Below are 22,778 nucleotides of genomic sequence, written 5' to 3'. Positions count from 1 at the left end.
AGTCAAAAGAGTGACATAATAGGTCTCTATGGTCTGCTGTCTGAAGGAATGGAGAAGCTGGTCGTGTGTGTGTGTGTGTGTGTGTGTGTGTGTGTGTGTGTGTGTGTGTGTGAGAGAGAGAGAGAGAGAGAGAGAAAGACAGAGACAGAGACAGAGACAGAGAGAGAGAGAGAGAGAGAGAGAGAGAGAGATGATTTCACCCCCTGAATTTTTAATATGGTTAGTATAGTGGTTCTCAGAGTTTGGTCTCTGGGAAAGCATCATCAGTATCACCTAGGAATTTTGTTAGAAATGGACGTTTTCCGACCCCATCCCAGACCTGTGACTCAGAAGCTGGGGGTGGAGCCCACAGTCTGCATTGGAACACGCCCCCCAGGAGATTCTGACACCCACGCAAGTTTGAGAAGGACTGGCTTAGTGCAGAGCTGTCCAAACTGGATGTGTATTCGAAGCCCCTGAGGAGCTTTTAAAAAGTACTTATTTCCTAGTTGTGCAAGGTCACATATTGTATGATTCTGTTTATATGAAATGTCCAGAACAGGTAAATCCATGGAGACGGAAAATAGATTAGTGGTTGCCAGGGACTGAGGGAAATGGGGCATTGGGAAGTACAGGGTTTCTTTTTGGGGTGATGGAAGTGTCCAAATGTGTAATTAGATAGTGGTGATATACACACAATATTGCTAAAAATCCCCGAATTATGTACTTTAACATGGTTAAAATGACAAATTTTATCTCAATTGAAATAAAGTAACACTGATGTCTGTGGCCCACCCCCAGAGATTGCAGTTGGGCCCCAAGCATTGTTATTTTTAACAATCTCTCCTGGTTGTTCTAAACTGCAGCCAGGATTGAGAATCTGAGTTCTTGCAAATAAGGCCACACGTGGACCACGTTCCTGGTCCAGGCAGCTCAGGTGTGAGTGTCTGCAGGAGGCAAATGGGGGTGTGCAGGAGAGGAGAGGGTTCCCATCTAGCCAGGTGACGGGGCAGAAAGGCCTTGGGCTCTTGATTCAGGTCACAGTTTGGACCTCAGTTTATGCAATCTTGTTCACGCTACTGAACCTTCCTAAGCTGTAGCTATTCCAAAGGTTTCTGAGACGCGAGGCTGTGATATGCTTATTAGATAAGCATCTAGGCTGGCCTCCAGTAGGCGCGCAATAAATGTTAGTTTCCTTTGCTCTACCCTTTCTCTGCAATGTTCATTATTATTGGTTGACTCTTGGGATGTGCAGACGTTAGCCAGTTCTCCCTCTATTGCTCCCCAAACTGCTGGTGGGTAGTGGAAGGATGGGGTGGGCTGGGGGTGAGGGGCTCTCTGCCCAGGTGCTTTTCCTCTGCTGGGCTTCACCCACTAGTTTGGACGAGGGCTTCCTTAATAGAGGACTCACCATCTCCGCTTCCAGGAGAGCCCACTCAGAAGGAGGATACTGATGAGCAGGAGAACGCAGAAGGCCACTGTGAACAGAGAAGCGGGTCAGCAAAGGCACGCCCTGGGCGAGGTCACAGAGCAGGCTGAGAAAGTCCCTCCTCCACAAGAAGGACTTCCTGGAGATCCCACTGTCCCCTCCCAGAATGCAGCTCCCTCTCCCGACAGGATTTCTTAGGAGGCTTAAGGATGAGGGCAAGGGCTGCGTGAGCTGGTGTGGATGGAAAAGGGCATGGCGCCTTTCCACAAAGGGCTGGTTCTTTCTGAGGAGATCAAACTGCCAGGCACTGTCTTCAGAAAGGTTCAAAGGCCAGGCCTCAGTTATGGAGGCGAGGGGTGAGGCCTGTGACAGGTAAATATAAAGATAATGATAAACACTTTAGCATCTCTTGAAAGTGTTAATATTTCCCAAATGGAACTGGAGCGAGTTACCTACCGTGTTTTCCCGAAAATAATAATATCTCGAAAATAGCTGGACAATCAGCTCTAATGCGTCCTTTGGAGCAAAAATTAATATAAGACCCGGTATTGTATTATATGATGTGATATGATATGATATTATATTATACTATATAAGACTCAGTATTATAGTAAAATAAGACTGGGTCTTATATTAATTTTTGCTCCAAAAGACGCATTAGAGTTGATTGTCTGGCTAGGTCTTATTTTCGGGGAAACACGGTAACATTGTGTACATTTAAGGAGGACAACATGTTGATTTCATATGCTCACATATTGCCATCTGATAACCGCCATCAACTAACACCTTCATCCGGTCACATACTTACCGTTTTGTTTGTTTGTTTTTTGTGGTGAGAACATTGAAAATCTAGTCTCTTAGCAACTTTCACACGTGCAATACAGTATTGCTAACTGTAATCTCCACGCTGTACATGACACCCCCAGGATTTATCTTCTATCTGGAAGTGTGTGCCCTCTGACCACCGTCTCCCAGCTCATCCGTGGTGACCAGCATTCTACTCTGTTTCCATGAGCTCTTTTTCATTTTTTTCTTGCTGCAAAGGCTGTTTTTTCCCCCTACCAGGAAACCACTCAAGTGTTCGTGGAATGTTTTTTTTCTCTTTCCCTGGTTATACTGCCTCCCTCCTCCTTCGCCTCACCCCTCTCACACAAGCATGGGGTGTTTTATCATTTAGGATCCATTCAGGAGCAACTGGTTGGGGCTGGTGTGAGACTTCACTCACAACTCACTATAACTGATTACTGTGATTCTGAGTTATGTTAATATATAGATTAGTCTTTTACTCTTATAAACATTATATAGTATAAGTAGGGGATCATTTACAATGAACTAACCCACCCACCCACTCACCCACCCACCAAGCAGCACGTGCCCCACTCTCTGGTGTACATTTTGTCCATAACAGAAGCGACCCCTACCCACCTGTCATCTGGTACTCGGTGGTAAATATGACCGGCTCCATGGTCGGAGCCACTTCTGCATGTTTTTGAAAATCTGTACGAAAGAGAGAGGAGAAGATGCTCGGTTTACGCTAATTATCGGACGGTCCATCTGGAGAGTGTTTTGGCTTCTCCATGAGCTAGAACCTTGGACACTGATGGACGGGATGTAAAAGACGAGGGGAGGCCACACGTGCAAGCTTTTTATTCTTCTGTCTCAAGACTCTGCTCACAGCCACTTCCTCCTCTTTCTGACACTTGCTTTCCCTGGTGTGAAAAGGCCTGGGAAGTCCCATGGAATGCTTGCCGGTTCTTCAACACCCACTCAGCTGCTGGAGGGGCTGCTCCAGGCACACTGTCTGCTCTTTCTCCCATTATGACTTACTGGCTAAGCTTTTCTCTTCATAGAGACAAACTCTAGCCTTACCTGTAGTAGTGCCTGTTGTTATTAAGGGACAGGAAGTTTCACTCCCAGAAGGAGTATCCATGCTTGCTTGAGGCTCTTGGTCACCTGGAGGAGAGAGTAAGCAATGCTCGTGGAACTGAAGATGGGAGGCAGTGGGGTTACACATCTACCCACATCCGTCCTCCTCAGCTTACTCCAGACACCCTGGCTTAGGTGTGAACCTCGGTTATGGGCACATTATCTGTGGGTGCCACGTCACATGGCTCTACATCAGAGTCACAGGGAAGTGGGTAAGTGGCCACGAAAGAGACGTGGGAGAGGGAATTCTAATTCTGATGCTAGTTTTCCATGGAATTCTGGGAAACTCTTTGGCCCCAATCTTCCTACTCAGCTTGGAAACAGGTCATAATAACACAAAAACCACTGAACCATCAAACGAAGTAGAAATGCACAAAAGGATAACTTTTCTCTGTGACAGGTCCCCCGTACTTTGTGGGTGTTGTCAGTTACCTAGCATACTGCCCCTTCTCATCATCCTTTTACAAAGGAAGCCAGGGACAGGCCTTGGCCTGCAGTGTGTCTCACTGGCGTCGGGCTATGGGAAAGAAACACAGAATCCCCAAAGAATTCAAATGGGAAACTTGGGATATGGGAAAGGGTGGTGAGTAAAGAAACCAATAACACATGGTTAAATGTAAGTGACTTTTGATTGTAGAAATGGTAATAGGATTTCAGAATGAAAATAGCGGAAGATATCAACATAGGTGTGTTGAGTGTATGTGTGAGGGAGTGTGTGTGTGTGTGCATATCTTTGTGCTTGAACAAAATCCCATCCCTGCACATTTGTACTTTTATCAAAGCTCAGGTGGGAATTATACCAGGGGAAGTTGCATGCCAGCTGTATAGCACTGTACAAATAATGAACCTACATTGCATATCAATAAATGAGAAATGTGTACGTGGCAGGCTGAGCTTTCCTTTTTGAATGAGAGGAAGTTTGGGCAGCTTGGAGGAAGAAGTGGAATTTCAGGAGCAGGTAGGAAGTGGGGAGCATTATCACCAGGGAGTGATCTGTGGTTCTTTGGAGCACTTCCAAAGACCTGTCCTCCTCCTCCATCTCCTGCGATTTATCCCCACTCAGGGTACAGAGGACCTTAGGTGATAAAGACCTTAGAGTTTATCTAGTCTTTTTTCTAGAATGAGAAGAAACAGAGATCCAGGAGATTAAGTGGCTAGCCCAAGGTCACAAAGCTGGTGGGTCAGGAATCTCACCCTGGTCGGCTGGGTGGAAAAAGCAAGGTTGTGGACCCACGAAGGTGCCGCCATACCTGGGAACTGACTTTCATTTATGCACTTGAGCTGGGGCTGTGTCCACTCCACCTTCCCACAGATCATTTTGCAGATGCTCTTGGCAGGACCTCTCTGGAGGGCCCTGAACCCCTGGGCGCACTCGTAGTAAATTGTCTGCCCCACCATGAAATGGTAAATTCTCTCCGAAGCTTCGTGTTCCCACGGTGGAGGCTCCCTGCAGTGACCTGGAAGAGGGCAATTAAATCCCAAAGGCAAGTTGGGGAAAGCATTGTGAGTAAATCCAAGTTGCCTCTCCATAGAGACTGGAACTTGGTTCTTATTCTTTTATTTGTTCATTCTTTCTTTCATTCAACCAATATGCATTGAGAATGTTTGTGTATCAGGAACTTTGCCAGGCATGTTGTGGGAAGGCACAAAGACGCAGTCAATCCTGCAAGGAGGCGTCAATCAATGGGGTGAGAAAGACATATGAAGGCAGAATGTGCCGAGTATTATAGCTGAGGGACAGATGCTTGCAATGGGGACACAGAGGAATGAGTAATTACTTCTGATGATGGTGAGGGTTTTGGTAAGTGGATGGGAGTGTGAAGGGAGGTCTCCGCTGAGGGATCAGGGCAGACTCCAGCCAATTTGGGTCACTGAAATGTGAAGAGTACCCTGGATCTCCTCTGCAAAGTGAGGAAGCTACATCCTTGGGTTGCAGCTAATGGTCACCTTAGACCATGGCAGAAGGACTGGGGACAAAGCTAAAGCCAGGAGGAGAGAAGGACTGAGAGAATCTTGGAGAAACGTAACCTGATCTCTGATCAAGCTATGCCTGAAGCTTGCCCTATGTGATCCCTATCAAGGCCTCTGAAAATTCCCCATGCCCAGTAACTTTCCACTCACCCAACTGTAACCCACGCCTGACTGACCTTCAACCCCAAAGATCATGTCCTGCTCTGATTTACTCTCTGGGTTGTCCACCCCCCCACACCCCAATCTGGACATATGGAATCACAGATACCCTCTATTCCCCTTGCAGACCTTCCGCACCCCGAGTACTCAGTATAACCTTTACAGAGACTCTATACAACCCGTCTGCCCCAGCAGGAAGCCCTGTGCTGGGTGCACTGCTCTAGGGTAGCACCTTGCAGATCATTACTGAAGTTACGTTGTAGTCTCAAAAACTTTCTTTTGCAGTCAGTGCAATCCATAACTTTCTGAACCTGTTTGAATTGGGTTTGCTTCTTTCAAATGAAAACATTCTAATCAAAACAATCTGTGAAATATCCTCTAGCCCTAACCAGGTGGTCCTCTCTTGAGTAAGGACAACAAACACTGACCTTTTGAGAAAGCTTTCAGTACTTGTGGAGGGCAATATGGGAGAAGTAGAGAAAAACAAACAATGATATGTGTTTTGAAACGCCATGCCGGTACAAAGTTGGAGGTGTACATGGATAACAACATGTTCCCACAATGCCCCTGGATTAGTCTTTTTTTTTTTTTTTAATAATGGAAGCTACAAATAAATTCAAACTAGTTTAAAATAAGTAATCCATGGAAAGATCCCTGTTCTGCTTCAGGAGACCTGAGATCTTATGCCTCAATTAGAGTTCAGCCAACTCTTCTACTTTCACTATACTGAAGTAATACTCCTGCTCCCAGCCTCACTTTGTTATGAGGTTCAAGTGAGATTATATGCAGTATAATACAATTCTTTGTAAGGTTATAAAAGCAGCATGGGACCATAGGGTTTTGTAAGGTCAGCTGTTCCCCCAAAAGCTGAGGCTTTCCTACTGGGCTCTATTTCCTCCTGACATTGTGACTTGACTTCAGCATGATTCACTGTGGAAAGTAGGGGCAGCAAGCGGCTCGCTCATGCACAGCCCGTTAGCTCAAAGGTATTTGTCTGCAGCTTCAAGACTCACCAGGATGGCCCAGCACATTTTACGACCCCGACGTAAGAAACATCTTGAAGTAAATTGCTTTGCTGGCAGTTCATTATCTTGTACTTAGGGGAAAAACACAGAGTATTTCATTGAGAGCAGGGACTGTTTTCTACTCAGGTTTGTGTCGTCTGTTGGCAGTGCCTGGCACTTTTAGCCCCAACAAATGCTTTTGGAATTGAATAGAGCTGAGTTGAATTGAGTCGAATTCTATTCAGCCAGTTCTCAAACCAGGAGGAAACCCAGAGCCCAGGTTTGCTGCTGTGAGAGTGATTTGAAATGCTGAGCAGATAGCCTGCAATTGCTGTGCAATATTCTTGTCTGCGTGATACCGTTAGAGGAGAGGCTAGGGGGACAGACTTTCTTCCTTTGGGGAACACATCATACACCTGCAAGGAAAGGGTTGGCTCCTAGGAGTCTGCCAGACAACAGTCATTCGGATTCACCTCTTACCTAGAAGGGGAACTTGGTCCGTGGGCTGCATTTGGCTTTGCATGTCTGTGGTGTTTCTTTCCTTCTGTTCTTCAGGTTTAGGAGTTACTTGTTTTCCTTTGTCCGTAGAAGCTACAGAATATGGATGGAATGAAGCCAATAACTTTACCAATGCTTAAAATAGAAAACAGTCTTCATATATTCATTTACTCAGAAAGAGTGTCTCTCTACTGTTCCCAACATGCCAAAAATACTAAGGTGCTGGGGTTACAAAGATGAGCCACACACAAGCCCTGCCCGTGGGGCGCTCTCAGTAGAGCCTGCTCACGTCCAGCCTAGGAGAGCCTGTCGGTGTGTGATGACCATGGCCTACAGCATGTTTCTGAAAGGACTGGATGATTCTCTGGTAGAATTTTGTGTGTATGTGGGTCTCCTCAAAAGGGACTCTATTCTGGCCAGCAGCCCTGCCAACGGTGTGCCTGTGTGTGTGTGATGGTAATGAGGAGGGATTAGACTCAACAGCCCACTGACCCCTTTGTTTCCCTCAAGTTCTTCATATAAAAGTTCCGAGAGGCAATCTTAAAGCAATGACAAGAAAATCTCTCCGACAACGCTCATCTCTATTGTGAAGAGTTTGAAAGGAGTGGCATCAAGGCACCAAAATGACAGGGGATCAGGATTCTAACTGAGGGTCAAAGAGGGGATCTTCTGGGGGGAAAGTCAATGGGGGCCTTTAACAGAGCTGCGATCTCCAGACTTTGCGGTCCACACATGGTTCGAGTGGGACAAAAATCACGTGGCTCCACAGCACCATCTCCAGGGTGAAGAAGTAAAAAGACAAATGAACCCCCCAGTGTTGGTCAAGTTCTCATGTCACCGGGTGGGTAAGTGACCTCGTAGTGAAATGAGGCTCCTGAGAGAGCTTCCAGGAGTCAAAGCAGAAAGTTCAATGGCAAAATCATGGTATCAGATCAACTTAGGCATAGAAAGCCTCTTGAGGGGTCGTTCCCTCCAAATTCCACTCGAGGGAGAGGATCTGCCTATAGCATCTGAGCCAGTGACTCTGCCATCTCAGCTTGCCCTTCCCAGCAACGATAAGGTTGGGGACCCTTAGGTGATTCCAATCCCGTCTAGCACTGGGGGCCACGAGCTCTCAAGCCATGTTTTGAAACTCAGACGTGAAGAAATTCTAACTGAATAGCTTCCTCTGCCTCTCTGCTTCCCTGGCGCTGATTGGGGCTTCACCCAGTTTCTGACACTGGGCTGGGGAAGGCCCTGGACCCCCAATACTTTCTGCTTAACAATATAATTCCCCTCCAAAGAGGTCCCCTAAGGGTCCCATGGCACCCAGAGTGAAAAATGTAGGTAATTGCTAAAACTTAGAATTCAGTAGCACAAGTTTCTATTTCCTTTTTACCCTTGTCAGGGGAGGAAATGCCTCTCCCATTGTCCCCATTTTTGTACCCAGAACTTTTTCCTTAGGGTTGCAGAGATGGCCACAGAAAAGGAGAGCGGGGGAAGGGGTCATGGGGCGTTCTTGGAAATTGACACGGCTGTGTTTCTGGAGGTAGAACTAGGATAAGTATATTTCATCCACCAGGATACTGGTGGTATGAGGTGTAAACTTGGAAACCAGAACACAAAAGAATTAGTTCAGCCTTACAGGTAGATATTGTCCACTGGAATTGTTTATTTTTTATTATTCTTTGTATAGGCTCATTTGGACTATTCTTTTTTAAATTAAAAAAAATGTGATAAAATAGACATAATATAAAATTTACCGTGTCAGTCATTTTTACGTGTACAGTTCAGTGGCATTAAGTACATTGACATTGTTGTGAACTAGAATTATGTTTTAATTGTTCAGTAATTATTAGTGAAATGTCTGTTCTCTCCCTGCCCCTGGAATGTAAGTTCCTTGAGTGCTGGCTCTCTTTCATGTCTAGACCCGTCCTGGGAACTGGAAGACACTCCTTCAGTATCTGGTTAGTGAACAAATATTCCAGGACCCCCTAAAATTAGTTGTAGTTCAGACTGGCCAATTTCTGTCTACAGGGCTGAGTGAACAAAAGCTGAAGTTCCGTGTCATTCTTTGCTACAGTTCTTCTCTTCCCCTTGGTGTTCACAAAAGAAAACACTTACAAGTGCTTTTGCACTGACACTGGTTTTTCCAGGAAGAGTGGCTAGAGTTTCCCATACACTGCAGGAAAGTCGACCCGCTGCGTATTCTGCGGAAGCCTTTCTTGCATTCACAGTTGACGAGTGTGCCCATTTTGTACGTGAGGGCTTTGAAAGTGGCATGTCTGAGCTTTGGTGGTTTAGAATCACAAAACTCTGCAAAGAAAAAGAGCAAATTAGGAATCCTGGAGGTTCCAGTCAAACAACCACATGGTCAAACCATGTGATTTAATCACACATTTCTTCGTTGTATTTAAAGGATGTATAGATATCCCACTTCTAGTTCCTCGAAAAAACTAAGACTGATGCCAGTGTGCAAGTGTTCTTTAGAAATCTTTGTGTCTGAAAGAGTTCAAAATTTACCTTCAACCAAAGTCCTCTCAAAACTATGATATACTTCTAAGTAAATGAGTAGAAATGAATGAGATTTCATTCTGGAAATGCCTCATGCTGAGCAAGTAGAAAAAGAGAGGAAGACCAAGGGATGCGAGGAAAGGAAGAGAGGAAAGCCACGCAAGTTCAATTAAGGGGCAAAATGTGTGTGTGAGAAGTACTTTTCAGGAAATAAGGATTGTCAGACTTTCTATAATTAATGATTCTGTACCTTTTTTTTTTAAAAAAAGAAGTCTATGTAAAGTCGTTCATTCAATGTCTGGCTAGTAGGAATTATGTGTTTCTCACTCACCTATCCATCTCTGAGTTTTCTAAATTCCTTCTCATACTGTGAAGACCTGGCCCTCCCTCGGCCCCCCAAAAATGGACACAAGTTTCCCATTAAAGACACTTGAAGTAGTGGCCAAATGCCCACCTATTAAAGGGAAAAGGACGCTGGTCTAATCAGAAAGATTATTCCATTGCATATCTTGCAACATGCTTTCCTGCTTCAAGAAACTAGATTTCTAGGAAAAAGCCACATGCTCGATAAAAGAAGTGGATAGGAAGGATCACAGGAAGTGGAAAAGGTGAGAAAGCAGGGGCCTCTATCCCAGGCAGCCTCTCCCACCACTGGAACAGGCGCCAAATCTGGGCTGGTTACCACGCTCATTGGTGACAGAGGACAATCTGCCAATTGCTTTTTAATCACTCAGATTGTAGTGAAGCTTCTCTGCCCTGCTACACTGCCCAGCATATTGTCATCCGGGAGACCACCCCCATCCAAGACTTAGGACACTCCTGTTACCCCCAAGAACAGAGGGTGAGGGGAACATGGACAGTTTGTCCCATCTCTAACCAAGAAGGGATTGAGCAAAGTAATTTGAATCACTCAGTGGGCTAGCAGTTGTAGAGGAATATGTACCACAAACACTCAATAAATTCTGGCATTTATAATAATAAGGCAAGAAAGGCAGTACAACAGGACAGGGAGAAAGATGGTTTTCTAAATTCTAGGTCTACAAGCTCACTAGCTCTATATCTTTATCGTTTTTACTTATCTAAGACTTGGCTTCCTTTTCTGTAAAGTGGGTGTCATAATTACTTTACTAATTTGTTTAAAGAGTACATGGTGACTTTCAGAACACCTGGCCCATAATAGGCACAAAATAGATGTTAGTTCTGCTTTTTTCCTCTGTCCAGAAAAAAAAAAAAGGTAATTCATATAGAGACTGGGCTGAAGTTTACCTTAACCCTTAACTCCTGCAAAAGGTAATCTCTCCCTACAGTTCATATCATCAGTACTATCCACTGTCACTTATCATACATCAGTACCAACCAACTTTTTAAGAATCAGAAGGTAAATCTGTTACTAAAACAAGATATGCATAGTAATCAGAAAAAAAACAATGGAGGGACAAGACAAGAATGTTCCCTTTTACCACTACTTTACAACTTTGTACTGGAAGTCCTAGTTAATACAATCAGAAAAGAAAAGGGAATAAAATGTATACAGATTGTGAAGGAAGAAATAAAACTGTCTGTGTTTGCAGATGATGTGATTTTGTATGTAGAAAATCTGAAAGAATATACCCCCCCAAACCTCTTTGTACTGATAAATGATTATAGCAGGGTTACAGGATACGAAACTAATGTACAGAAGTCAATTGCTTGGCTACCTAGCAGCAATGAACAAGTGGAAATTGAAATTAAAAACACAACACCATTTACATTAGCAACCCCCCACCCCAAATAAAGTACTTGGGTATAAATCTAACAAAAATATGTATAAGATCTATATGAGGAAAACTATAAAACTGTGATGAAAGAAATTAAACAAAAACTTAATAAACGGAGAGGTATTCCATGTTCATGGATAGGAAGATTCAATATTGTCGCTATGTTGAATATTGAATCTTCTCAATTTGATCTATAGATTCAATGAAATTCCAATTAAAACTCCAGCAACTTATTTTGTGGTTGTCAACAAACTGATTCCCAAGTTTATATAGAGAGACAAAAGACCCAGAATAGCCAACACAATATTGAAAAAGGACAAAGCTGGAAGCCTGACCCTACCATGTTTCCCCGAAAATAAGACCTATCCAGACCATCAGCTCTAATGTGTCTTTTGGATCAAAAATTAACCCGGTATTATGTATTGTATTATATTATATTATATTATATTATATTATATTATATTATATTATATTATATTATATTAGATCCGGTCTTATGTTATAGTAAAATAAGACCAGGTCTTATATTACTGTTTGTTCCAAAAGACGCATTAGAACTGATGGTCTGGATGGGTCTTATTTTTGGGGCATAAGGGTACCTGACTTCAAGACTTACTATAAAGCTACATTACTTAAGACAGTGTGGTATTGGTGAAACAATAGACAAATAGATTAACATAACAGAATAGAGAGTCCCTAAATAAACACACATAAATATAGTCAACTGATCTTTGACAAAGGAGCAAAGATAGTCTTTTCAACAAATGGTGCTGGAACAACTGGAGATTCACATGCAAAAGAAAAATGGATCTAGACACAGACCTTATATCTTTCACAAAAATTAACTCAAAATGAATCACAGACCTAAATGTAAAACATGAAACTATAAAACTCCTAGACAATGACAGGAGAAAGTCTAGATGACCTTGGGTTTGGTGATGACTTTTTAGATGCAACACGAAAGGCATGATCCATGAAAGAAAGAATTGAGAAACTGGACTTCATTAAAATAAAAAATTTCTGCTCTCAGAAAACACTGTGAAGAGAATGAAAAGACAAGCCACAGACTGGAAGAAAATATTTGCAAAAGACATGTGTGATAAAGGACTGTTATCCAGAATATGCAAAGAATGCTTAAAACTAAACAATGAGAAAATTAACCTGATTTTTAAAAGGGGCCAAAGACCATAACAGCCACCTCACCGAAGAAAATATACAGGTGGCAAATAAGCACATGAAAAGATGTTCCAGATCATATGTCATCAGGGAACTGCAATTTAAAACAACAGTGAGATACTATGGCACTATTAGATAACTCTACAACACCAAATGCTGGTGAGGATGTGGAGCAACAGGAACCCTTATATAGCCCTGGTGGAAATGCAGAATGGTGCAGCCACTTTGGAACACAATTTGGCAGTTTCTCACAAAACTAAACATACTCTTACTGTACAATCCAACGATCACGCTTCTTGGTATTTACCCAAAGAAGTTGAAGTGTCATGTCCACAAAAAAACTTGCACATGGATGTTTATAGCAGCTTTATTCATAATTTCCAAAACTTGGAAGCAACCAAGATGTCCTTTAGTACGTAAATGGATAAATAAACTGTGGTCCATCAGACAATGGAATATTATCCAGAGCTAAAAAGACATGAGTTGTCAAACCATGAAAAGACATGGAGGAAACTTAAATGCATATGACTAAGTGAAAGAAGTCAATGTGAAAAGGCTTCATATTGTATGATTCCAACTATATGATATTCTGGAAAAGGCAAAACGATGGAGATATTAAGTAGGTCAGTGGTTGTGAGATGTTAGAGAGGAGAGAAGGATACAGGTGTTAAAACTTTCTACAAAGCTGCAGTAACAAAGACAGCATATATTGGTAAAGGATAGACAAGCAGAGTAAAGGAACAGCACAGAGGATTTTTAGGGCAGTGAAAATAACTGTATGATACTATAATGATGGACACATGTCATTATACATTTGTCCAAACCCATACAATATATAACACCAAGAGTGTCAGCTATGGACTCTGGATGATAATGATGTGTCAATGTAGTTTATCAATGTAACAACTAAGGAACAAATAGCCAGAAGGTAGACTTAAAGTCAACCAGATCAGTAATTACATGAAACAAACGAAACACATACATTAAAAGAAAGACACTTTCAGACTGGATAAAACAGCAGGCCCAACTACATGCTGTCTCCAAGAGAACACACTTTAAATATAAGGGCAATGATAGGTTGAAAATAAAAGATGTAAGAAGATATATTATAAAAAGATGTACATAAGAAAGTTGGTGTGGTTATATAAATATCAGAAAGTAGATTTTAAAATAAGAAACATTACCCACAGATGACTAGATTGTTTACATAAAATTAGTAAGAAATCTACAAAATAACTACTAGAACTTAGCAAATTTAACAACCTCAATGTGCAACAATCACTTGTGGTTAGTTCTATATATGGGAAGCAACCAATCAGAAAATAAAAAATTTAAAAACAATTCCATTTACAATAGTATGAAAACCATAAAATATTCATTAATAAATTTACCCAAAACTTGCAAGACTTCTAAACTGAAAACTGAGATATTGCTAACATAAATGAAAGAACTATATAAATGGAGAAATGTATACAATGTTTATGGGTTGGAAGATTCTGTTTTTTTAAAAAATGATATCAATGCACCTTAAGTTGACGAATAAATTCAATTTAATTACAATTTCTAAAAATCCAGCACACTTTTTAATAGAAATTTGGCAAGGTGATTCTAAAACTTCTTTGGAAACACAAAAGCCCTAGATTTTCTCAGTCTTGAAAAGAGGTACAAATTTGAAGGATTCACATCATTTGATGTCAAGACTTTCTGTAAAACTACAGTAACCAAGACAGCATACATTGGTAAAGGATAGACAAGCAGAGTAAAGGAACAGAACACAAAGTCCATGAATAGCCTCACATGGACATTCAGTTGATTGTTTTACGAATACACCATGGCAATTCAACAAAGGAAGGAAAATCTCCTCAACAAAGTGTTCTGGAACAGATGGATAAATGTATGGGGGGAAAAGAACCTCACTCCACATACAAAAATTTGTTTTATTATATATAAATATAAAATATCTATACCTTAGGGGACGGCTGGATGGCCCAGTGGTTAGAGTGTGAACTCTGAGCAACAGGGTTGCCGGTTCAATTCCCGATGGGATGGTGGGCTGCGCTCCTTGCAACTAAAGATTGAAAATGGCAACTAGACTTGGAGCTGAGCTGCGCTCCACAACTAGACTGAAGGACGACCTGACTTGGAGCTGATGGGCCCTAACACTGTTCTCTAATATTCCCCAATAAAATTTATTTTAAAAAAAATCTATACCCCAGATCTATACATTGTAAATGTAAACATAAAAATATATGCTATTATACTTCTAAGAGAAAATAAAGGTAAACAGCTTTGCAAGCTAGGGACAAGCAGAGTTTCCAGAGAGGACATGAAAAGCATTAACCATAAAAGAAAAGTAAATTAAAAACTTCTACTCATCCTTAGACATTAAGAAAATGAACAAAAATAAATGTTAAAGAGAGGCTTGGAAAAAATATTTGGGGCACATATATCTGATAGAAAGGCTTGTGTCTATATTATATAAAGAACTACAAATCAATACTAAAAGACAACTGAGTAAATAAATGGGCAAAGACTTGAAGGCTCACTTCTCAATACATGATTATCAATAAGTTCTCAGAATGGGTGTTCAGCATCTTTAGACATCAAGAAAAAGCAAATTGGAAATCACCATGAAATGTTTAGTTCACTAGAACGCATAAAATGGATAAAAGAGTGACACCACCAAATGATGGAGAGGAAGTAGACCTAGTAGAACTCTCTGACACTACTGGTGGGAGTATAAAATAATAACATTACTTTGGAAAACTGAAAGATTTTTTTAAGCGAAATTAAATATGTATCTACCCTACGATCCAGCCACTCCACTCCTAGGTATTTACCTAAGAAGAGTGAACACATTCATCTGCAAAAAGACTTATACAAAATAAGTAGCTTTAAATAATCTCAAAAGCATTATGTTGAACAAAAGAAGACACAAAATAGAACATGCTGTTTGATTCCATTTATATGAATGAAGTTCAAGAAAAGACCAAACTAGTATACAGAAAGAAATGGGTAGTGGTTGCTTGTGGTGGGTGGGTTTGACTGGAAGGGAGGTGATGGACGTGTTGATTACATGGGTGTACATAGTTGCCAAAACTCAAAATTGTACAGTTAAGAAGTGTGCATTTCACTATAAGTAATTTTACCTCAAAAATCATTCAGAGCTATACTTAGCAACTCTTGTCATTATTAATTAGCACAAACAATCAAGGATTGACCTCAGATGCATTTGGAATCTGATAACCACAAACCCAGAAAGTTTCTAAACACGTAAGTTTGGGGGGAAAAAAAGGCAGACAAATTGCCTTTGAGGCCACTTGGTGTCCTTAAAAACTGTTGTCGTATGCTTTTCTAAATGAGGCCATGGAAATTTCCAGAGTCGTCATAAATTAGCCTGAGTATCTGAGGAGGTCATGTGGGGACAAGGGAAAGTTCCAGAACTTCTTAACTATCGCAGACTTGCCTTCCATAAAAGCATCTTTCCTGGAATTTGGAAACACTGAAACTTTCTTGATCTATTGCTAAGAACCAGTGAAGAGCTTTGCTATAATCCTTTTCTTGGCAGTGCTTTGCCAGGGGTGTTCCAAATACCATTTGAAGAACATGGGAGGTGTGTGGGAAAGGTAGCCCTGGAGATTTGTTTCTTTTTAGTCTAATCGAAATAAATCTGGAATATTTGTGGCCCTTCTCAGTAGGGTGCCATAAAAGAAACAGCAGTACAACATCTTAAAAAAAGAATTGAAAATACTTTGTCTACCCTGAAGTCTTGCAGAGAAATAACAAAGAATTCCATTGACATGACTCCGCAAAACATCTTTAAATCCTCTTTCCCTACATTATCACTTCAAAATTTCTTCCCCCACAGCATATGGTCACTTTGCTCGTTCTTTACTTTTACTCACTAAAAACTCCAAAAATCCTTTCTTGAAATTCAGCTTACAGGGAGGGGCTTTTCTCTGCCTTCACTCTTGCACCTCTTTCTCGTTTCTACCCATGGCTCTGACTTTTTAACAAAAATCATTCTGTGCTCTCTGCTCTAACCATCCCGTGGCTCCCACCACAAGGGGCCTGAGAGCTCAGGAGGCAAACTCAGAATTTTCTTTAGAAGGTGGGAAAGGAAATATTTTTCTCTCTGTTATTTTAAGTATTGGTACAGTTCTGGATTTAGATGTCATTTTTCTCTTCTGAGAGGATTTTAAGTAGCTGCTGCCTATGGACTGGAATAAAAGGTTAGATTACTAACCTCGTGTTGGGAGGTGCGGGTAAAGGAAGTGCTCAGAGCTTGGAAAGGGGGGCTCCCAGGAGGGGAGTCCTACCATAAGCTCAGGGGTACATCGATGTGGCTTTGCCTCTTAGCTTCTGTACCTTTTATGTGAGCAGAGGGGGAAAGAGACAGCCAGCACTTATTATTAATCCTAAAAACCCCAAGGGATCCAGCATCCACTAAGATAATGGTAAACTGACCTCTTCCGATGTTGACAGTGTTTCATGTCTTATTTCAGGTTTTTGCTCTGAATGGTAATTAGAAAAACACAGGCGGAACCCCAGGTGTTCCACGCCTTCTCACAACCGACCTCCATCACTGTCCCTGAAATACTATCACGGGTTCATCTTCCCTTGGGATATTTGTGGACTTGCTGCCTCCTAGGCAACTGATGGGTAAGACCCCTTGAGTGCTTTGGGCTGATGCTATGTAGTGACACAGTGAGCCACCTTCCTCTGGACTATAGCACCACACAGGTCTGGGGACAAAGGTGAGTGAGGGTGAGGGACTCTAGGACACTCTTCTCTTTTCACTGTTGTTTTGTTTGCCTTCCTGTGGAGGCTCAACTCCTTCATCTCTCTCACCGAGTCCAAGCCCGTGCTAGGTAGGGAAAGATTAGGCATTTGCAGAACACACAGCAACAAATTCAAACCAGCCTTTCTGTGTCCCAGGCAACTGCTCTCTCCTCTGGAGTAACAGACCGTACACTAACCACCCATCACTAGTCCCAGAAAAACAAACGTGCAGCTTCTACTGCTTGGGTTTCAAATAAAAGGTGAGAAACATGGTGAAATGAGATACTCTCTTTTTTTCCTATAAGTGGCCCCATCACACAGGAAGGACAGGAGCGAGAGACCCAGGGGTTGTTAACTGGATTTGGAATACTGACACCCCTTTATTTTGGTTCGCCATATGCGCTCAACTCCATTCCTCCTATGTAAAGCTACCCCCCCTTTTGTTTTTATTTTTTTATTTTTTTAAATCCTTTCTTTTTTTAATTAAATTTATTGGGGTGACAATTGTTAGTAAATTTACAGATTTCAGGTGTACAATTCTGTATTACATCATCTACAAATCCCATTGTGTGTTCACTACCCTTTTGTTTTTAGAAAGGAAGTAGAACTAAAATAGTTTTGTGCTGAGATAGTCTTGTGTCCCTTAAGTTAACCAGAAATATCACCCTTGGAAGGCAGTGAGTCACCAGATGTGAGAGAATGATGTCTAAGTTGGACTCTCCCTAACCAGCAGGACTTACGCTTAAGGTGCTCACAGCCATATGTCTCAAACTTTAATGTGTGCATGTGTGTAACTGGGGACCGTGTTAAAATGCGTATTTGGATTCAGTCAGCGAGTGTGGAGGCTAAGACAACTTTTGACGAGCTCCCCAGCGCTGCTGGTGCTGCAGCCACACTTGGAGTAGCAGTGGCTGCTGCAGCTTTCCGCTCTATCTGTCTGTCCCCTTCCTGAGGGCCACCCTTCCACCCCCACCCCAGCAGACAGCAAGCAGGGGCCCCAGGCGCTGCAGAATCTGCTTACAGAGCACTTTGTTCCCAGGCGCTTTACTCCGAATCCAAGAGGGTGCAGTGAAAATTTCTTTGGCTGGAGGAAAGATGGGTGGGTGAAAAATGGTTTGTGGGCTAAGTGTTGTTTTTTTCTGTGATGTTGTTCAAAATGAGAAAGAACTCATCTGACCCCTGTGACCATATAAGCAACATGAAAGATTGGAAAAGGAAGGGACTTCAAAAGGATGTGGACAGAATCTGAGATAAGAGTCTTTGCTCTGTAGGTGAATCAAGGTCACGTTGTTTCCCCACAGCCCAGCCAGCACTCAGTTTCCTAAACTGAGAAAATGGCTTCATCTTTGTGCCTCTCCTCTTCTCCATCTGTACTATAGAGATTGGGGATGAACATTAGAATAACTCACTAAGCACAGAAACTTCTAGATGGTGATTTACGAAGTTTTACACACAAAGGCTATAGAAGTACATCAAGAATTTGGGGCACCTGATAAAGAAATGATCTGGTTTTTTACATAAAGCCATTCACCTTCTATGTCAGACCTAAGAAGAACCACAAAAATATACCTAATGTCAGACAGTTTCCAACTTCCTTGGGAAACCCAACCAGCAAAAAGCAAGTGCTTCTGGCAAAAGTAAATACCATAGGATAAGTTGAATGTAAGTCTTAATAGAATCCTAGGATCTAAGAGCTAGGAGAGACCCTAACGGTCATTTAGGTCAATCGCCACATTTTGTGGCTAAGGAAACTGAGGTTGTGTGTCATTCCTCGAGTTGTGGCAAACCTGATTCCCAGTTCGATGCTTTTCCATCACGTAGAATCATAACCTTCAGGAATGAGTGTGCTTTTTACTGAACTGTGGAAGGTTGCCTCTCACTGAAAAGTACATCTATGTCTAAATTATCTGGGTCACTAGGAAATGTTTGTGAAATGTTGTGGTTTAATTCAGATAGTTATCTTTGAAGAAGTCAGAGAGCTCAGGTCCTCCATAGGGTCATTTATGTAACAGTAATTATGCTATCGGAGCCCTGCCTGTTTGCTGCTCCTTTGCAGAGATCTCCATTAATGCTCACTACACCTGGGAAAGGTAGATATTGTCATCCCCACTTTACATAGCAGCAGGCTGAGGTTCGGAGAGATTCAGTTGCCCAAACTACACAGCTCGAGACAGTGGGATAGGCATCACAAGAAAGCCTTCTAATGCTGCCCTCTTTTCTGCCTTTGAAAAAAAATCTCACTTTTACTTTTAGGAAACTCTTTCAAACAGCAAACTTAAATGTGTCAGGAAGAAGAAAGGATGAAGCGGACAGAAGTGTGAAGAAAAGGTTTGCCTTGACCTTAGGTCAGGGTCAAAACTCTGAGGGTGATGCTGTTGGTTTCTCTGCAGGAGTGGATTCAAGATAGTAAACAAGCAGAATAGCAGGGTCAGGAACCATGTGGAGGGCTGTCAGCCTATGGTGAGGGAGAGGGCCCTTGAGCCTCTGCGCCAAGCATTAACCCTTTAGTTGCTGATGTGTGGTAGGGGCTAGGGTATTGAGTATGGAAGTGTCATTTGAGAGGCTCAAGGAAGCAGATAATTATGAATGAGCTTAGGAGTATTTCAGTTTTTTAACAACCAATATGACTAGGGCAGAGATTCTCAAACCTTTTGGTACCAGGACCCTTTGACACTCTTAAGAATTATTGAGGACCCTGGAAAGCTTTTGTTTTTTGTGGGTTGTATCAATTATTGTTTGCCGTATTAGAAATCTGAGAACATTTAAAAGTATGCATTTAGAATGCCAACTATAATTTTATATATATAATGTGATGGTTCAGTGTGAGGTCGGAGGGATAGTGGATAGGGGGAGGGGGGTTCACAGTGTGAGGGATATAAATGATGAACGTCTAAGTATTACCTTGTCTTGTACACCTGAAACTAATAAATAAAAAAAAAGAAAAAAAAAGTATGCATTTATTAATGCTTTTAAAAATAACAGTAACAAGCTATTATACTAACATAAATAATTTTATGAAAATGACTAAATTTTCCAAAACAAAAATATTTGGTGAGAAGAGTGACACTGTTTTACGTTTTTGCAAACTTTTAAATAAATGTCTGGTTTAATTGAAGGTGGATTCTCACATTTGTTTCTGCAGTCAAGCTACTGCAATCTGTTTTTGTTTTTCTATTGAAGTATATGAAGAAAATTCAGCCTCTTACTATTAAAAGGGGAAAGTATTTTAATAGCCTTGAGGATAATTTTGGGTATTCTCCTTTGATCCTAACTCAGCAGAAGGTCGTTTCTGCATTGTGAGTTACAGGTCAGTGATCTGTCTTGCATTTTGAATGGGTCTTGTGCCCAAACCTGATTTTGTATCCATCATTTGGGGGGGTGGGAATGGTTCACTGAGTTACAGGGATCTTCCAAATACCGGCACACTCATTATATAATGCCAAAAATTCAGATTTGTTAATGTCACCTGTAATCTCATCAGAAAATTCTTTAAGTACTGAGAAGTTGCAATACAAGTTTTTCAAAATTCCAATTTTGCTCAAATTTGACCATTTTATCATTATCAAACCTCAAGATTTATCATAATAAATACTATGTGTTCTTTTCCTTGAAGTGGCAGCTCACTGTCCAATTTCAAGAAACGCCTGCAGACTATACAGTTTGAGAACGCTGGAGACTAGGTATACCAGATGAATATTGGTCATGCTCCTCAGCTTCTAGAATGTTACATCCTTCTGCATTTGCTGGAAATGGCATAGGACTAGGACTACTTCCAAGGATCAGGTATGGCAGGTTGTTGAAAAACTCTGTTCTATGATGTGTTTCGTTCAGTAAACTTCTCTAGAATCTATGTGGATTATATATAAATACAAGTTTGGCCCCTGTAAAGAGATCTACCATGTTTCCCCGAAAATAAGACCTAACCGGAAAATAAGCTCTAGCATCATTTTTCAGGATGACATCCCCTGAATGTAAGCCCTAATGCATCTTTTGGAGCAAACCTTAATATAAGACCCGGTCTTATTTTCGGGGAAACATGGTATGCTGCCTGATACAGTAGCAAATCAGCCTGAAATTCCAGCTTCCTCCCACAGACCCAACCTAGAGTGTCACAGGAGCAAAAGGGCTGTTTAGAGAACTGAGAAACGCGCATAAACATGATATGGAAGGTGGTTGGGTCTTTCCTTCTGTATGTGTTTGTGTGTTAGGAAACATGAGGCAGCCAAGATTTGGGGGGAATGGGAAGCCATGCTTGGGGGTGGGGGATGCAGAATTTTTAACTGTGTCCTTATCTCGCCCTTACACTTCCTTCTCTATCACCTCTCTAAAGCAGAAAATCAGCAACCAGCCCAGCACCAGCAGTGGGGAGTGGCTTTACCCACAGGCAACTTTAAGAATACTGGGTGGATAGCAATTTATGCCTTCTAATCTCCTCACCTTCTCCCTTATCCCCACCTCCCTCCCATCTAGCAATCATCAGTTTTCTTCTATATATCAGATGGGCACTTGTCTTATTAGGGAGACCACTTCATAGACGGTGTAGATGCCTGACCACTGCAGTGTACACCTGAAGCTGAAGCTGAATAATAATGAATGTCAACTATAATTTAATATACATATAGTCACGGGATGTGGAGAACAGCGTAAGGAGTAGAGTCAGTGGAATTGTAACAGCTGTATACAATGTCAGAGGGGTAGTAGATTGGGGTTATCATGTTGTGAGGGGTGTAAATATCTAACTATTACATTGTTCTGTACACCTGAAATTAATTAAAAAAAAAATCCTGGGTGGAATGAGAGATAGTGACAGACACGGGCCTGGCTGATCCCTGGGCATCTCTCCTCCTGCTGCTCTCCGTTTTGCCTCTAAGGCTGGGTGATTACCACTGAGAAGGAAAGCTCTTGGGGAAGAGCAGTGCTTTTCTCTTCAGAGAGGCTGCCTGAAAGTGAGGGTGGCCAGTGAGGGCGGGAGAGGCACAGATTGTAACAGCAGACCTCTCCCTCCTGAAGAATGCCCCGCTCAGTCCCAAATTCTCCAGCTGACCACATCTGGGACCCAGACTTTGTCCCTTCTTCATGAGGGTTGATATCCCCAGGAGGAATGATCTCAAAACAGAAAATAACAAAACAAGTGAGGAATGTCACCATTAGATAAGAAAGGACAACAAACTGAAGAGCCTATATCTGCCAGAGCAGAAGCAACAGACAAGAAATAGTAAAAAAAATAAAATAAAAAATTTTAAGCTTTTAATGTCCTAAAAGGGATGAGGGAGGATATAGGAGACACGAGGCGGGAATAAGAAAACCTGGGGATTGGTTAGCAGAGCTGAACTAAAGGAGTCAGCAGATGGATTAAACATAAACAGCAGAAATGTGAATCAGGAATTTGGCAGACCAGATTGAGACACTTTCAAAAAGCATCAAGTAGGGGTAATAATGATAAATCAGGTGACGTGAACTAGAGCTAGAACTAGAACTATTAGGTTGGTGCAAAAGTGATTGCAGTTTAAAAGGTTAAAAATAATTGCAAAAACCGCAATTACTTTTGCACCAACCTACCGTGTTTCCCTGAAAATACTATCTAGCCGGACCATGAGATCTAAT

At 41.8% G+C, this 22,778-nt stretch overlaps 1 protein-coding gene across 1 annotated transcript in view; it reads right to left on the bottom strand.

The window, feature by feature from the left end:
- Nucleotides 1-22,778, bottom strand: part of IL2RA (interleukin 2 receptor subunit alpha) — a 50,256-nt gene that overhangs the window by 5,631 nt on the left and 21,847 nt on the right. The window contains exons 2-7 of the mRNA XM_081048092.1: nt 9,070-9,261; nt 6,949-7,059; nt 4,585-4,791; nt 3,278-3,361; nt 2,834-2,905; nt 1,391-1,457 (exon numbers count right to left, since the gene is read on the bottom strand). Of these exons, the coding sequence (XP_080904218.1) occupies nt 1,391-1,457; nt 2,834-2,905; nt 3,278-3,361; nt 4,585-4,791; nt 6,949-7,059; nt 9,070-9,261 (733 nt within the window). The remainder of the gene's footprint in view (nt 1-1,390; nt 1,458-2,833; nt 2,906-3,277; nt 3,362-4,584; nt 4,792-6,948; nt 7,060-9,069; nt 9,262-22,778) is intronic.

Source organism: Rhinolophus hipposideros (assembly GCF_964194185.1).
Source record: "Rhinolophus hipposideros genome assembly, chromosome: 1".
NCBI lineage: Eukaryota > Metazoa > Chordata > Mammalia > Chiroptera > Rhinolophidae > Rhinolophus > Rhinolophus hipposideros.
Note: the sequence above shows the minus strand (reverse complement) of the source record. Positions and strands in the feature narration are given on the sequence as shown.